Source organism: Leptopilina heterotoma, unplaced genomic scaffold, assembly GCF_015476425.1.
Source record: "Leptopilina heterotoma isolate Lh14 unplaced genomic scaffold, ASM1547642v1 Lhet_1, whole genome shotgun sequence".
Classification (NCBI taxonomy): domain Eukaryota; kingdom Metazoa; phylum Arthropoda; class Insecta; order Hymenoptera; family Figitidae; genus Leptopilina; species Leptopilina heterotoma.
In genome coordinates this window covers 2,202,501-2,220,457 of record NW_025110812.1, presented here as the reverse complement: position 1 = coordinate 2,220,457, position 17,957 = coordinate 2,202,501, and the positions used below count along the sequence as shown (strand labels likewise).

At 26.4% G+C, this 17,957-nt stretch overlaps 1 protein-coding gene across 2 annotated transcripts in view; it reads right to left on the bottom strand.

The window, feature by feature from the left end:
- LOC122497589 (sushi, von Willebrand factor type A, EGF and pentraxin domain-containing protein 1) overlaps positions 1-17,957 on the bottom strand; it is a 53,383-nt gene that overhangs the window by 14,490 nt on the left and 20,936 nt on the right. For both annotated transcript variants that reach the window (XM_043604813.1, XM_043604821.1), the window contains exons 3-7: positions 12,366-12,399; positions 1,897-1,978; positions 1,193-1,359; positions 497-640; positions 4-233 (exon numbers count right to left, since the gene is read on the bottom strand). In XM_043604813.1, the coding sequence (XP_043460748.1) occupies positions 4-233; positions 497-640; positions 1,193-1,359; positions 1,897-1,978; positions 12,366-12,399 (657 nt within the window). The remainder of the gene's footprint in view (positions 1-3; positions 234-496; positions 641-1,192; positions 1,360-1,896; positions 1,979-12,365; positions 12,400-17,957) is intronic.

The following is a 17,957-nucleotide window of genomic DNA, read 5'->3' as shown; positions in this document are numbered from 1 at the left end:
TACTTGGAGTAGAATATTGTGTCCCTGTGGGCCTTCGAGTGTCCATTTGCAATTGCTCAGGGGTCCGTACTTGTGTGGATAATTGGGGCTCTCAACAACATCACCACTACTCGCCATGTAGTAATGACAATTTCCGGGACAATCCAATTCATCGGAAAAATCACCGCAATCGTCTTGTTTGTCACACTTGAATGCGGAATTTATGCATTTGCCGTTTGAACAGTGGAAGGAACCTAATGATATTAGATACGGAATTATAAACCAGTAGAATTTTTAACCAGCAGATAACAATAGAATTTAATGAAATGATACTATTTCCCTCGATAATAGTTCATAATAACAGTAACCAAAAGAAACTGTTATTGTTCCACTCGAATGTGACGATAGTAATCTCCTAACATTGTACAGCAAACAATGATCGGTTTAAATTTTAAACCAGAAAAAAATTTGCCCACCTTCTCTACTAACTAAAAAAAAAGTTTTTGATTAAAATTACCTGCAGGACATGCATTAGCACGGCACATAAAAGGCAAAAGGGATTCGCACGTTGTAAGTTCCCAAGATTGATGTTGTTCATCAGTAATGGCGACATCGACACACTCACCAGAATGAGGATTCGGTTGTTTAGACGCCCAGAAACCTAGATACAAAAGAAGAAAGAAATTTGAAAAAAAAGTTTCTGTAAATATTATCAAAAATCTAACAAGTATTATGCAAAACTATCTGGTTCCGGTAGACACGCAAATTATACAAAATACGCACACACTGCTTACGCTCATCATGTCTGGCCATTGTTGTTGGGGAAAAAGTGTGTCTTAATGCAACCGAGTTCCGCATTTCCGCGACCTCAATTCAATTTTACTGTGAGTGGTAAGGGGAACTTGTCTAACGATAAGTCTTTAGAAGCAGGTTTTCAGGTGGGATTCATACTTCCTGTTTACACTTGGTAATATTAAATCAATAGTGAAACAACACAGATTGTAAATTCTGTTTATTTATTAGTTTGTTGTTGTTTGTAAAATTTGTTCGGAATTTCTAAACTTTTAGAACGATAAATTGATGATTTATTAAAAGCTTAGCCTTACTTTTTAAAAACAAATTATTTGAGGATACCCTCGGGCGAGCCCTCGAGATAGTGGGAGATTTAATAATAGAGTAATCGAAAGTGTTTATCATAGAAAGTTGTTTGTACCTGCATATTGTGAGACCAGCATGCCCGCTGCTGATTCAAGGGTGTTGGTTCTCAAATCATCAAGAGATGCCAAACCCAACCAATATTTGTCCAAATTACGTCCAATCATTCCCACTGTCATATTGTTCTCGCTGTACGATTCCACAACCATCAGCTCGCTTCCGTACCTATCGAAAAAAATAGATTTTGCAATTTTTGACAAATTTCGTCTCCATTTGAATCAAATTTCCTTTCTGTCAAATTCGATATTCTACAGGTAACTGCATATATGCAGGTTCCGGTTTGTATACCTTTTCGAAAACCGCTTCATTTCTATCAGAATCCTATCAGTTCGTAGCAAAAATTATACAATTTTAGTCGTAATTTAATCATTTAGTAGAAAATTACCACGAAATAATAACATAATGGTAGAAATTCCATGGTTTGCAAAAATCTATGCAAATCGAATAAGAGCAGCATATAAGCAGTTACCTGTATTAAATTTCCCATTTTGAAATTCTTTCCCTACCCAATTCAGTAGGAAATACAAAAGCATTGAAAGTCAACTAAATTATTTATGTTTGCTGGCAAAAATTTTGAAAGCACAACAATATTGTGTATTACATGCTCTGAAGAGCAAAATTTCATCATCATCTCTTTCTTTCTCTTCGTTAAATCTGTGCGAGTTGAATGCGAGTGCCAATCATCTCCGGTATATAGCTTACCTTCTGCATAGCTCGGCTGCTTTTTCCCATGAATGCTTGATATTGAAGAATTTGTAACAGTGGATTCCCCTTAGTTCCCATCCTGTAAAACAAAAAAATACAGTGGAATCGTTAAAATCTACAGAGAAAAAGTTGAACAACAATAAATCTTCAATTCAAATTGTTATAAATCTTGCATAATAAATAATAATAAAACTTGCGTAATAAAGATATTTAATTGCGGGAATAAAAAATAATATCGATGAATTGATTAACCTAAGTCATTAAATTAATTTCAGAATAGTGCCCAACTTTTCTAGTTCAGAAACTAAAGCAGTGACGCAGGGATTTATCTAAAGGAGAAATCAGTTGTTTATAACGGAGTCCATCAACTGAAGGAATATAATAGATTGGAAAAACTGAAGGAATTAAGTAGGAATGAGAATCAATCAACTGAACGAATTCGTTCGAAGCAATTAACGAACATAAGGAATTCGGTAGGGACTAGGGATGGAAATCAATTAACTGAACAAATTCATTTAAAGGAATTAATTCTGAGATAAGAAGTAATAGAATTCCGAAAACTCGGAATTTCTGTGTGAAAAATTAATAAAACTTTATTAGAAGTGGTAATTAACTGGAGGGAGTTATCAAATGAAAAATTAGAGTTGGCAAAGTTAGCCAACGGAAAGAATTAATTATTCCGTGTGAATCAATTGAGGAATTAGAGTTCCAAAAACTAATCAGCGAAATCAATAAATTAATCGAATTAATTACAAAATTAAAATTACGAAACGTTATCTACTATAGGAATTAATTAACTGAAGGAACTCATCAATTGCAGAATTAGAGATACGAAAATTAACCAACAATGGGAATTATTTAACTGAAGGGATTTGACAATTGCAAAATTAGAGTAAACGAAAATTAACCAACGACTGGAATTAATAAACTGAAAGAATTCATCAATTGCAGAATTAGCGTTATACGAAAATGAATCCGCAAAGGGAATTAATTAACTAAATGGATTTATCAATTGTAGAATTAGAATTACGAAAATTAATCGGTAATGGGAATTGATTAGATAAAGGGATTCAGCGACTGTATAATTAAAGTAAAGGACAATTAACCAACGACTGGAATTAATTAACTAAAGGAATTCAACAATTGTAGAATTCGAGATACGAAAGTTAACCAACAAAGGGAATTAATTAACTGAAAGGATTTATCAATTGCAGAATTAGAATTACGAAAATTAATCGGTAAAGGGAATTAATTCGATAAAAGGATTCATTAATTACATAATTAAAGTAAACGAAAATTAACCAACGACTGGAATTAATTAACTAAAGGAATTCAACAATTGTAGAATTCGAGATACGAAAATTAACCAACAAAGGGAATTAATTAACTGAAAGGATTTATCAATTGCAGATATAGAATGACGAAAATTATTTGGTAAAGGGAATTAATTAGATAAAGGGATTCATCAGTTGCATAATTACATATAATTACTGAGAATTAATTAACTGAAGGGATTCATCAATTGCAGAATAGAATTACGGAAATTATTTGGTAAAGAGAATTAACTAACTGAAGGGATTCGTCAAGTGGATAATTAGAGTAAATGAAAAGTAATCAAAGATTGGAATTAATTAACTAAAGGAATTCATCAATTCCAGATTTAGAATTACGAAAATTAATCGCCGAAGGGAATTAATTAACTGAAGGGTTTTATTAATTGCAGAATTAGCGTTGTCTAATTTAGTCCCCGAAGGGAATTTATCTGATGGGATTCATCAATAATTGCACAATTAGAATTACGAAAATTAATCGGCAAAACGTATTAATTAACCAAAGGGATTTTTCAATTGCAGAATTATAGTTACGAAAATTAACCAACCAAGGGAATTAATTATGTGAAGAGATTCGTCAATTGCAGAATTAGAGTTACGAAAATTATTCGACGAAGGGAATTAATTAACTGAAAGGAGTTAACAATTGCAGAATTAGAGGTAAGAAAATTAACCAACAAGGACAATTAATTGGATAAAGGGATTCTTCAATTGCAGAATTACTGGGAATTAATTAGATAATTAATTCCATTCAGTTAATGGATTAATCAATTGCAGAATTAGCGTTGTCGTTTTTAGCCACCGAATAAAATTAATTATCCGAAGGGATTCATCAATTTGCTGAATTAGAATTACGAAAATTAATGACCAAACGAATTTATCAATTGCAATTGATAAATTCGTTTGGTTCAGCCATAGACTACATATCGAAATCAGTAATTAAAATTCCAATTAGCCGGAAAAATTCGTCTTCAACGTTTTACCGTCAATCATTTAACTTCTAATCTACCCATTAAGATACACATTATCCTAAAATGAATACTAATTAATCCACTTTGTCAAGGGCTTTTAAAATATTTCTCTCTCAATGTTATTTCATCTCCCTCTCATTTATATCTAATTGTTATCACAATTTCCCCACGTTCAAAGGTATTCCAAAATTTTTTCCCACCAAGTGAAAGTATCCTCCATCAATCCCAACGGACTTTCTATCCAAAAATTACTGGTCACTATCAGAAAATTTAAATTAAAAAAGAAATTATCTAAAGAACTTTTGTTTAAGCGGAAAATTCATGCACAACTACAGAAATTAAAATCTCCCATAAGCGAGCCCATAAATGATGAGTTAATTACAGTTTCTCAATGCGATGAAAGTGGAGTTAGCGAGCTGCTTAGTGGAAAAGATTGAGGAAGACATTGTCATGACTAGATTGAAAACAATGGAGATTATTTATCACAACTTGACCATCATCATCATCATCATTATCATCAGGAGAAATTTTCAAGTCTGGGGTAATGGCGAAGCGAGCACCTTGGCCCACCCGGACGATATGGCTTTAGGGTCATTATCTCTTTCGCTCACAAGAGAGGCGCGCTCATACGAAAGAGAATGAGGAGGCCAACCGTTAGGGAATGTATAATAACGAAAGGCGACGCAGTGCCCAGGCTGAAAAGAGACTCATCGACCTCGATCGTTTTTAGTGCGCGCGCGGGAAGCATTGACTAAGGTAGGTTGGTAGGTTGCTGGGTAGTAGGCGATATTTATGTATGTAGGTAGATTTTTTTTTCCCCAATGAAAATTTTTCATCATCAAATGCAGAAAAAGAATCGCAACAAAATTGACGCAATTTGGATGCACTCGCAAAGTTCATTGCATTCAATCACCATTTATAAAAGCCTGTCCAGACAAGTTCAACTATGGTTTCTCATAATCTGGTTTGACGACCAGAGACTCGATTCACAATGATCGTTTCCGGGAAATTGATCCGTGTCACCGACCTCACATGAGATCGAGAGCCACCCTTGACTTCAATACTTCCGAGTGGGATTTATCGCCTCCTGCTGGGAGGAGTATTTCTTGAAAAAGAAACCAACACATTTTTTTCATTTTGAAAAAAGTTCTTTTCAAAAGTTACCTTTCGAAAAACCTTTATAGTTAAATAGCTAAACTCGAAAACTTTTCGACTTGCGCAATAGATCGTCTTTGGATTTGCGCATATTCGCGCCTGCGCAGTTCGTCTTAGCGACATTTCTCGACATGCGCAATACATGGTTAGGCAGATTGCGCATGCGCAGTACTTCTTTTCCATTCCTCCTTTCTTCACTGAATCATTTTTCGATAAAACACACAAAAAATTAATAATGGTGGATAAATAAAATTGTAAAATCGTAGCAATCCGTAAATTGAATTAAAAAATAATTTGCTACGGTTAGTATTATTTTAAAGAAAGGAAAAAAAATGATAATAAAAATCGTAGTAGTGGTGGTGATGATAATAATAATAATAATAATAAAAATCTAAAATTCAAATGAAGTGATTGTTTGAAGGAAGAAATAAGAGAGGAAAAAAAGAAATGAAGTGTTGTATAGAAATTGTCATCGGCAATAATAGACTTAGAAGGTCATGATGAAAGGCAAACGCAGGTGAATGAGCTCGTGAGGTCCAAGTACTTGTGATGACGTACACATGTCATGCGTCTACGGATGTTTTATATCGTGCATGTGCTCACGTCTTTTCTCTCTAGAAAGCGCGTGAACCGATTTTGAAATGCGAACGCATTCACTCAAATCACATTGAAATGTTTTGAGTTTTCTTGTATTATTCACGGCAATTGCGAATGATTTACAAAAGGCCTCTCGCTGTATACAACTTTCCGATATCATTATATTTACTTGTACCATGCTTTTATTTTTTATTTTCAATAAAATGAAAGTTCATTTTATCAGGTGAAATAGATAAACAAATTTCTATTCATTTCATATTTGATAATGATAGTAAATTAGTCTAATCGCTTTTATTATTTTATTATTATTATTATTATTATTATTATTATTATTATTATTATTATTATTATTTTTGTTATTGTTATTGTTATTATTTTTCTATTATTTTTTTATTTACTTTTTTTATTTACTATTTTTTATTTATCCTTTTTTCATTTTTCATAATGATTCACTTTTTTTATAACTTCCTATAATTATTACTAATAATAACGAACGATTTTGAATCTAATTTGCGAATTGAATGAAAATACGTTTTGAATTTTCGCGCCAATATTGCAACTGACTTTTGGTATTTATACAGCGGGTAGTTCCCCTCGTTTGTGAGTGACGAGTTCTCTTGCCATCTGACGGAATTATTTCCAGTATATTGGCGCGAAATTCAAATCGAATAAAGCGAGAAATTGTTAATTTACCATTAATATAGTAAATTATTAATAATTTAATAATAATTACGTAATAAAATTAATAAATTAGTAAAATAATAATTTTTTTCAACAATTATTATTTAATTTAAGTGTAAATTAATTTAAAAATATTGTAGTAATTTTAAAAATAAAATGTGAATGTAAATTGAATAGAAAAAAAATTCTATTCACTCGAAAAATAAAATCTGGACGTAAATTAATTGGAACAAAAATTTTAATTCATTCGTTGAAATAAAATTTGTATTTTAAATAAATAATTGAGGAAAAAATTGTTTCTAAAAATAAAATCTAAATTTAAATAAATTGAGGAAAAATTCGTTTATAAGAAATAAAATTCTAAAAATAAAATAGAAACAAAAAGAAAAAAAATTGTCGATTTTTTTTTTTTTTTGAATAATTAATGCATCAATAATAATTGACTCTTAAACGGATAGTTCGCAATTTTTCTCATATTCAATAACACGGTTTACTTTATAATTTCTTTCGACACAAATATATAAATGTAGGTGCACATATGTATGGTTAACTATTTAATGTGAATTGCGAATATATTTGCGTTTCACTTGGTTACGGATTTGTTGATCCGCCCGTTGAACCGTGTGCGTGTCTCGAAACCGTAATTTAGAAAAGGAGATAAGTGAATAATTGAATTTCATTTGCAAATAGTTAAGAATTTTCAATAGAATTTCTAAATACAATTTTTTTTTGTATAAACATCCATTAAAATATTGTGTATATTATTATACTATTCACATTAATATTTCATTTAAAGATAATTTCAACAACAAAAAAATGAAAAATTTATAATCAAAATAATAATTTTTTTTTTTTTATTGAATAAGAATAATAAGAAATTAAGAATATAATAATATTCCTAATGAAATGTCAATTTAAAGACTGAATTATATTTTCGTTTCAATGCATAAAAGAAAGGTCAAACGTTCAAAGAATGTTCCTTCACTGACGAGACCGCAATTTATATACAATACATAGAAAATAATATCCTCAGCGAATATTTGTAAATGTCACTTGCATGTGATTCATTCAAGTATAGAATTTTTTTCTCATCATTAATTGTTTCTTTCTGTAATTTTCCCTCTTTTTCATATTTTTAAAGAGAGAATTTTTTTTTAAACGAAGGAGAAAGCAAAATTATAGAAAATAGAGAATTTTACTTTTTTCAGGCCTAGGTGCAATGAAAAGACGCTTTGGTAGATTATTTTCTTTTGTATATTTATTTATAAATGGTGTGTGAAATTTATATTTCAAGGGGAGTCGAACCATGACTGCACAAAGGGTCCAACCCTGACTATAAGTACCATTTTAGAATTGTGCTATAACTATTTTTTAATTATTTACAGTTATTATTTAAATAATAATTATATAATATAAAATAATTTATTTATTTATATTATAATAAAATAATGTAATAATAATATAATAATAATAAATAATATAAAATATGAAATATAATTATAATTATTTTTAATGATTTTATTATTTCGACGATCGAGTGATAACATCATTATACTATACATTGTTTATTTAAAAATGTATTTTAATTATTATGTATTATTTACTATTATTATATATATATATATATATATATATATATATATTGTGCATTATTTACTATGTATTATATACTATGTATTATGCGTTACATAATATACATAGAAGTATTCTCATTCATTCAAATACTATTCCCATCTTGCTTTTTATCTCCTCTTATATCTAAACCGATGTCCTTTTTTTAAAATCTTAATAAGAAAAATGCTAATTCATAATTATGATTTATTTTCCTGATTGAAAATTTAAAGGCGGGATGAGAGAAAATTTTCAAGATAAAATCTTACCGTTTAGTGCTCGGTGATTTTGGTTAAGAAAAAGGTATAAAGAGCTAGAAGGATCGACTCATTCTGAAGGAATGTCGTTTTCCTCCTCCTTGAATATAACTCATGGAAATTAGCTTGATGTCCCATGTCTCCTTTTATATTCTATACGTATATATACATATATATTTTTTTTCTCTAACCCAGAAGAGCCGTAAATTTATAAATATATATATATATATATATATATATATATATATAAATGACAGGTATCTTGATGCTTGATGAAGAGTAAAAAAAAAAATTACAAAAATTTCAATATATATTCCTGATGGTTCACCACACTAACCAGATTGATGAATGATAATTCAATTATACGTACATCATCATACGTACTCATCTTGTATATACAGTAACAGGTATATTTTTTACCTCTATAATACTATCAGCTTTTTTTACGAGCTCTTAAAAATTTTTAGTCTCAGCAATGTATATAAATGTATAATACTGATTCCTCATCACAAAAATAACGGTTAGCTATATAAGATGAGAATTTTTGATTGGCTAAATTATGTATATAAGGGAAATTCCACGTGAGATTTAAGTCGACCTCTTAAAATCAACCAAAAATATTTTTTTTCTATTCTGTATCGAAAAAAAACAGATACGTATTTTTTTTTTTTGTTTAATTGTCCAAATTTTCGAGTTATGAATTTTCGAAAATTTGGACTTTTAATTGTAGACCTATATTCAGTAGCTTATAAGTCCGAAAATATTGAGTTTAGGAAAAAGTTGTCGAAGAATGAAAGTTTTAGTTTTCTTTCGACTTTTAAGAAATGTAAACAAAAAAATTTTTTTTATAAACAAATTAATTTTTTTTAACTTTGGGACGGATTTTTTTTTATTTTTTTGTACCTTATAATATAGAGAAGATATAGATATAGATATAATTTGTTTATAAAAAAAATTTTTTTTTTAATAAAAAATTTAAAAAAAATTTTTTTTTGTTTACATTTCTTAAAAGTCGAAAGAAAACTAAAACTTTCATTCTTTGACAACTTTTTCCTAAACTCAATATTTTCGGACTTATCAGCTACTGAATATAGGTCTACAATTAAAAGTCCAAATTTTCGAAAATTCATAACTCGAAAATTTGGACAATTAAACATAAATAAAAAAATACGTATCTGTTTTTTTTCGATACAGAATAGAAAAAAAATATTTTTGGCCGATTTTAAGAGGTCGACTTAAATCTCACGTGGAATTGCCCATAAGTTTTTTATTTCTTTCTTTTTTTTTTTTTGTAATCCTTCAATAAAGGAATATGATCTCATGCTTATCATTGTCGAAGAAAATTATGTTTTCATTTCATCCGCATTTTTTTGGGGATTTTTAAATAAATTTTTTTTAATATTTCCTTTCGTCGATGGAAGAATTAAAAAATTTTATGTATAGAAATAGTTTTTGTTATTTTTCTTCGATTCCATTTTATTTTACACTCCATTTTATTTGTTTCTATTCAATTTTATTCGATTCTATTCGCTTCTATTCGATTCGCTTTTATTCTATTTGTTGCCTATTCTATTCTATTCCTATTCCTATTCCTATTCCTATTCCTATTCCTATTCCTATTCCTATTCCTATTCCTATTCCTATTTTTATTTTATTTTTTTGTTATTTTCTGTTTATATTTTGTTATTTTATTTTTTTAAATTTTTTAAATTTTTATTCTATTTGATATTTATTCCTCGTTTATTCTCTTCTATTTAAACTCTATTTTTTTCAAATACATTTACACACACTTTTAATATATATGCTTTTATTTTATTTAATTCTTTTCCTTTTTTGAATTTGTAAAGAAAAAAAAAATCATTTTCCTCGATAATTTTCATTATTCATTGAATTCTTTGGAATGTTGACGGAAATTGGATGAAAATTATAAGCCACAAGGTCCCAGTGGAATTCGACCATTCGTTAATGTCGTTCCACTTTTGTATATATACACAAGAGTTGCCTGCACAATTATGTAGGTTGCTGGTATCAGTGGAGAATCTTTTTCGTGCCGTTAACCTCACATCATTGCGTGTATCTTGCCATGGCATCACAGCCTCTTCATTACGTTCATACTTATAACTTCAATAATCCACTCTTTACGCTTCGCGTAATCATTTGTTCAAAAAATTCACTTCCTTTGTCTGCACATGTATATAATATATAATCTAATTATTTTTCTTCAATTTTATTCACTCTATTCGATTTTATTCAATTTTATTCGACTTAATTCGGTTCTATTTGATTTTATTCGATTCTATTCAATTTTATTCAACTTTATTCGATTCAATTCGATTCTATACGATTTTATTTGGTTTTATTCGACTCTATTCGACTTAATTCGATTCAATTCGATTTTATTCGATTCTATTCAATTTTATTCGATTTTATTCGGTTCAATTCGATTTTATTTGGTTTTATTTGACTCTATTCGACTTAATTCGATTCAATTCGATTTTATTCGGTTTAATTCGATTCTATACGATTTTATTTGGTTATATTCGATTTTATTCGACTCTGTTCGATTTTAATCGATTTAATTCAATTTTGTTCAATTCTATTCGATTCTATTCAATTCTATTTGATTTTATTTCTTTCTATATTCATATACAATTTTTTTAATAACTATATTTAAATTATAACAAATAATTTTTTAAATTCTAAGACAAATTTTAATTATAAGAAGTAATATAATTTTTTTAAAGTTTTCTTTGAAATTTATTTCATTGGAAAGTGAAGAAGAAGTCACATAGGTAATAACGGTTTATTGAAGACAAAAGAAAGAGGAGAATAAATAAAATAAATTTTTCAAGCCCCTATATGTATAAAATATTTATATATAAACAACTGCACTCCACCATGTATATTGGATTTGAGGAAAATTTCGAAATCATCTTCCGTTATAGATATAAAAAATCACGCATAAATTTCTAAATGAATATTCACATTTTGTTTATAATATTGAATTTTTCTTGTTCATTAATATTTCACACTTTCTTCACAGCAATATATATAATTTGAAATTATATTAAACGTGGAAATTGAAATTAAAAATAAATAATTAGCTTATTATAGTATTTTATGGTAATCTAAATTGGACATTTGATTCTAATTTTTTAAATTTATTTATTTATTTATATATTATATTTATACAAAAATCAATTCGAAAATTCAATAAAATACTTTCTTTTGATTGATGCTGAAAAATTTTATTTATAATAATAAAAAAAATTATATAATGTAACAATTTTATTTTTATTATAAATTTTATTTAAAATAATATAAATAAAATTTTTACAGCATCAATACTTTTAAAATTCTAGTATAATATTTATTTATCAGTTTTCACAAGATCTAGGGCAGAAGTTTCGAATCACGAATACAAGAAGTTTTATGATTCAACAAAAAAAAATCAAAAAGAAAATTTTTTTTTTGCGATTTTATACTATTTTTAAAAGAAAAATAAAAAAAATTAACAATCACGATGACTTTTGAAATCTTCAATATGGTTGGCTTGTATACTGAAGTTTTTCGGTTTTATGAACTTTCTTTTTGAAGCGCATCGCGTTTGTTTCCTTTTAAAATTATGACCTTGACCCTACAATGTAGATTCTACCTGTGCGCGCAGGTAAATCGTGAAACGCAGATCCAAATAATATACCTATTCGCAAAAATGGAAAAATTTTAAAAGGGAACTTAAAAATCTTTATATTATAAATTACTCTTCTCAACTTTTCTTGCCTTACCATTTAGTGACAATATACATATAGAAAAATTACCAAGAATTTACAGAACAATAAAAAACTGACGCTCTCTTTACTCACCGTTCGGACAGGTGAAGACATTTGTGTTCGGAACCTGTAACAAAAATGAAAAATGACTTTAAAACTCCTCCACTTGCTTTCATATCGTAAATCAATTTTTAATTTCTATTTTCCCTTTTATTTCCCAATAGAAATGAAGGAACAATGACAAAAATACATTATTGTCATTTTTACTAATTTTATAAATATTCATAAATATTTATAAATATTTATTTAAAATACTATCATTTTTAAAATTGTTAATTTTATATAAAATAGTAAAAAAAAAAGTTGTTCGCTTGCGAATTGTTGCCAGTAATAACAATAATTATTATTACAATTATAATAATAAAAGAAATTTATAAAGCAATATACTTTAATTAATAAAAATCTTAAAATATTAATATTAATTCATTAATAATCATAATAATGAAATATTAATTATAAGCCATTAGACTAAACAAAATATTTTGAGATGTTCATTAATAATAATAAAAACAGTAATAATAATAATTATAATTTAGGTTTAATTGAAATTAAGCATTTGAGTTATTACCGAAATTATAATTTTTATAATTACATTTATTAAGAGATAACTAAAATAATAACTAATAGTATTAATAATAGAAATTAATAAGAATGATTTATATCTAATTCGAATTTTCGCGCCCTTTTCGTCTTATAGATTTGAAGACTAGACGGCGCGTCAGGCACTCTGACAAGCAGACGAGAGATACACCACGCCGACTTGGAGATAGAAAAATTTATTGTGCTTTTCTCACCTGTCTCACCGTAAGTATTAAGTTTAGTTTAATTTTTTAGAATTAAGATTCAAAATTTGTATTAGACTGACTTTTTGTAAGATAATATACGCGAACATAGGTTTTTAATGTAACTAAAAAAAAGAATCCTAATGCAAAAGTAAATGAAAAATGATGTTTAAAAACAAAATTTATGATATGACGTTTTTACATGTTAGACATTTATAATTTATACCATTTATGTACGTACATATATAAACGAAATAGGATACCATTTTCAATGTTGTATTAACCTGCTGAACGTAAAGTGACATAACGGTTTAATATACATTCCTATATGGACCGCGTATATATATATATCGTTTTGTGCCAAGAATTTACGATTGTGATAACGATTGTACTGCGAATCGATGGGAAATCGTTAAGGAAAATATTCACGAACCTTTCGGTTTATAAATCACAATTATACATATATATGTTTAAAGTTCAAGAGCAACTCCCTTTTGTATCATATGTGCATAATATTCTTATCCTAACATACATTATATAATATTAAATCCAAATCTTTTTTTCAAACCGAAAATTTGACATAACCTCAAAAAAAGATTTTTAATTTCTCATTCCGTATTTTCGGGTCAAATTGACAAAAAAAAATATTTCGTATACTTTACTATAAATTTGCATAAATATTTTTTTAAATTAAAAATTTAGGAAAAATTCGTTTAAATTAAAATAAAACAAAAAAATTTCAGAAAAGCGGATAAAAAGAGCAAATAGCAAAAAAGTGGAATGTCTTGAAATAAAAGAAAATAACTTTTATACCTTAATGTGAAAAAATTCGAAAATAGCGAAAATTTATTATATTATAAAAATTGCGAGAGGACTGAGAATACAAATATTGATAAAATCTTAGCAACCAGTGTGACATCTTGTTGAAAATATTTAAATTAAAGCAAAAAGGTGTATATACAGGACTCTCGATAACATTCACTACTATGTTTGCGGAGTATAAAATTTACAAGGGTGAACGTTTTTCATTGTATATGTGTAAGATATCTGTGTTATATATATATATTTATATTTTATATGCAATAATTGCATTTGTCTGTGTGCGTATATATATGGGTGCGTGCAGAAACTCACTTTCACCGCATTTATGCCACATCTCGCGGGTAGCGAATAGTTAACTCTTTTCAAAGATGGTATGTCGATTGCCTCGCAATCTTCAAGACTCCAGTTACCCAAGCCCACGATTACTAACAATATTCTACCAACAGAGAATGAAATTTATGTTGCCAGGGGAAAAATTTGTTTTATTTTCATCCGTTACTCCCATAACGGTTAGTGACCGAGTATATATATATATATATATATAGTGATCCCTTCAAACGATAACCAATTTAATGAAACCAATCTCAGATTTATATCAATTTATACTATTTCATTCTTATCTGACAAAACTGTTCCTTTTTTTCAAATTAAGCATCTTTTGAGGTCGTTTATCTTATTTTTGATTCTTTTTTTCCAGGTTCGTCTTCTTCAGTAGAATGAGTGCACACGCAAGCGGAATTATGAGTGGAAAGCTTCCAAAAGAATACCTTAAAAATTATTTTCCATGAATAGACTTTTAACAGAAAAGTAGTGAGAAAATAATTTTTTCAGGTTATGCGTCGAGTGGAAATATAAAAGAATTATATAATAATTATATTATATATATAATTATATAATTATATATAATATTCCATAAGGATATATATCGAAAGTACATGTTTTTTGAGGTTATGTGTTCTTCAAATAAGTTTTAAAAAAGGAATGCATTTTATAGAAAAATTTTAACAAAATTGATAACCTACCAACCCCCACAGCACCGAAACTTTCCTAAAAATTTATTAAATATTTACTTGCAATATTCGGAATATTTAATTGCAATGTTTATTGAAAGTTGTGTACAGATTTAAATGTACCGATTAAATAAATGTTTAGTGTGAAGCTTTCCTGAATATTTCAATAAAATCTTCGCATAATTATAATTATAATTATAATTTATCAAAGAAATTTAATTATTTTTATTAATTAAATTAAATTTTTTAATTAATTAAATTTTTATTAATTAATTTAATTATTTTAATAACCTTTGCAAAAATTAATTTATTAGAATTTAAGCATTATTTTAAATACATTTTTAATTAAATTTCTTTAAAGAATTTCATTATTTTCAAAAATTTTAATGGAATTCTTTGCGTAACAATTCAATTTTTTTCAAAATAATTTTTATAAAATTCTTCACAGAAATTTCATGTTTAAAAATTAAGAAAAATTCTCGTCAAAATTTAAATTATCTTTATGAATAATAAAAATTTTTCTCCAAAATTCAATTATTTTCAAAACTTTTAATTAAATTCTTGGTAGAATTTCAATTATTTTTAATACAATTTTCATCAAATTTTCTCGAGAAATGCAATATGTTCTTACAAATTTTATTAAAATTTGAAAAATTTGTCAAGAGAATTCAATTATTTAAAAATTTGTTGAAAAAACTCTTTATGAATATTCAATTTTAAGAAACATTCAAGTGTTTGATAAAATATTTACTTTATATAGTTAAATAATCGAATTCTCGTAGAATTTTCTAATAAATATTGATTTAAAAATGAATTTCAAATTAAAGTCTTTGAAAAATTGAACTTTTCATATTTTTTATTAAGAATTATATATAATTAATTTTTCTCAATATTAAGTTTAATAGAATTTTTTTTTAATTATTTGCAGTTTTTAATGTTTAATTATATTTAATTGAAGAATGTCAGAATAATCGAAATTCCGTAAAATTAAATTCTAAACAAAAGAATTTGTAAAATTCACAGAGAACTTTTTCAAAAATTATTTTTTAAAAAATTGACTTAAAGAAGAATTTTAGTTTAAAATTCTAGAAATGAATAATCGTAATGATAAAAATGAATTTTTGAAAAAAAAATAATTTATACGTTATGTTTTGAATTTGATTAGGAAGAAAGAATATAGTTAATATTTTAGTAGAATAAAATTATCATAAATTTTAAATTTGTTAGGATTGTTAACTCACTGTTAGCAGTTATTAAACTTTTTATTAAGCTACGTTTCCTAATGCAAGAAAATAGTTGACGATATTTTAAGAAATTAAATTGATTCCGCTCATGCAAATCAAAATTACTAACCAGTAGATTGCATTATGAAATTCTATTGTAATACTTTTAATGTTATATCGCGTTTTAGTATTTCATTCACCTTTAATATTTGTTTACTTTTATTATTTATTATTTTTGTTACTTTTATTTTTTACTTATTTTTTTGTTTGTTGTAGCTATATTTTTATTTCTGCTTTTTTATTTTCATTATTATTTTTTTTTTTTGCTTTTTATTCATAATTTTTTGTTTTTATTAAGTATTGTATATAATTATTTTAATTATTAAATCTCATTTATTATCATAATTATGTCCTATTATCGTTTTTTCCTTTTTATTACATATTTATTAGTATATTCATTAATTTTAGCATTAAATCATTATTTTCATTATTTGCTAAACAGTTATTTGTATTATTTATTTAGATTTTTTATTTATTATTCGAAATTTGAGCTTTTAATAATAGTAAATTATAATTTTTACGATTGTTATTTATTTCTATTTATTATTTAATTATTATTTACTACTATTTATTTCATTTATTTATTTATTTCATTTATTTTTATTTTTATTGTTTATCATTTATTTTCTATTGAAAATTAACAATTGTTTAATAAATAAATAAATTCTCTACTTTTGATTAATTTTTTTTTTTCTATTTTTTTTCTTTTTCTGCAATACATAAATTATTATCTACTTTTCATTATAATTATATTGTCAACTGTTAAAAAAATCATTACAATATTCTGTCACGTAATGGAAAAATGAAAAGCGATAATTAATCCAAAATATCACTGGTAATAATAATAATTATCAACAAAGTGAAAATAATTCGTCATCATTACTTTTCCTTTCATTTTACTTTTTGACAAAAGAATTAAAGTCGAAAGTGTTTGGAAGACATAAAAATGCGAAGCAATTAAAGTAAGATTATAAGGTATTGACCGGACATTGTCTTCACAGTTGACTAGTTGCACTATATAAATATATATATATCAAGTACACCACTAAATAGGAAATTCAATCTTGACGAGTCGAGAAAAGTGGAAATTAAAATAATTTCCAGTCGAGTGACTAAGTCTCAAACTCTTGAAGACACTTTCTTGCAATATCAACTTTTACACAACAATTATTCGCATAATTTCCATATTCTGCGCATTTAAAAAAATCCATCTGAATAGAAGTCTAATAATTCAAATTTTTCAATGAAATAATATTATTCTATATTAATATTATTTTTTTTTACTTTTATAATGATATTTTTAATTGTTTATAATAATATTTAAATTTTTGTACCGTCGATTTCCCAATAGCCTTTAATTTTTATCTTTTAAAATCGCATGAAAAAGGATTTAAAATAGTTAAAAAATTTTGGAAGTAAAATTAATAAAACTATTATTTTACCTAAACAGATGGTATAGTTTATTAAACAAAAATTATATAGAAATGGACAGAAACTGTAACATATACATAAACTTTTATAAAATTATTAAATTTTTCAGGTAATATTTATCTATTTAACAAAAACGGAAATAAAATTTGTAAATTGTAAAAAACTATATTCAATAAAAAAAAATACAAACTATAGTGGCTACTTTTTAGTGAAATAATAATTTCAAGGGAACAAAAAAAAAATAATCAAGAGATTGCAATTTCCTCTGCTGTTGGTGTTGCATAAAAGGTATCTCTT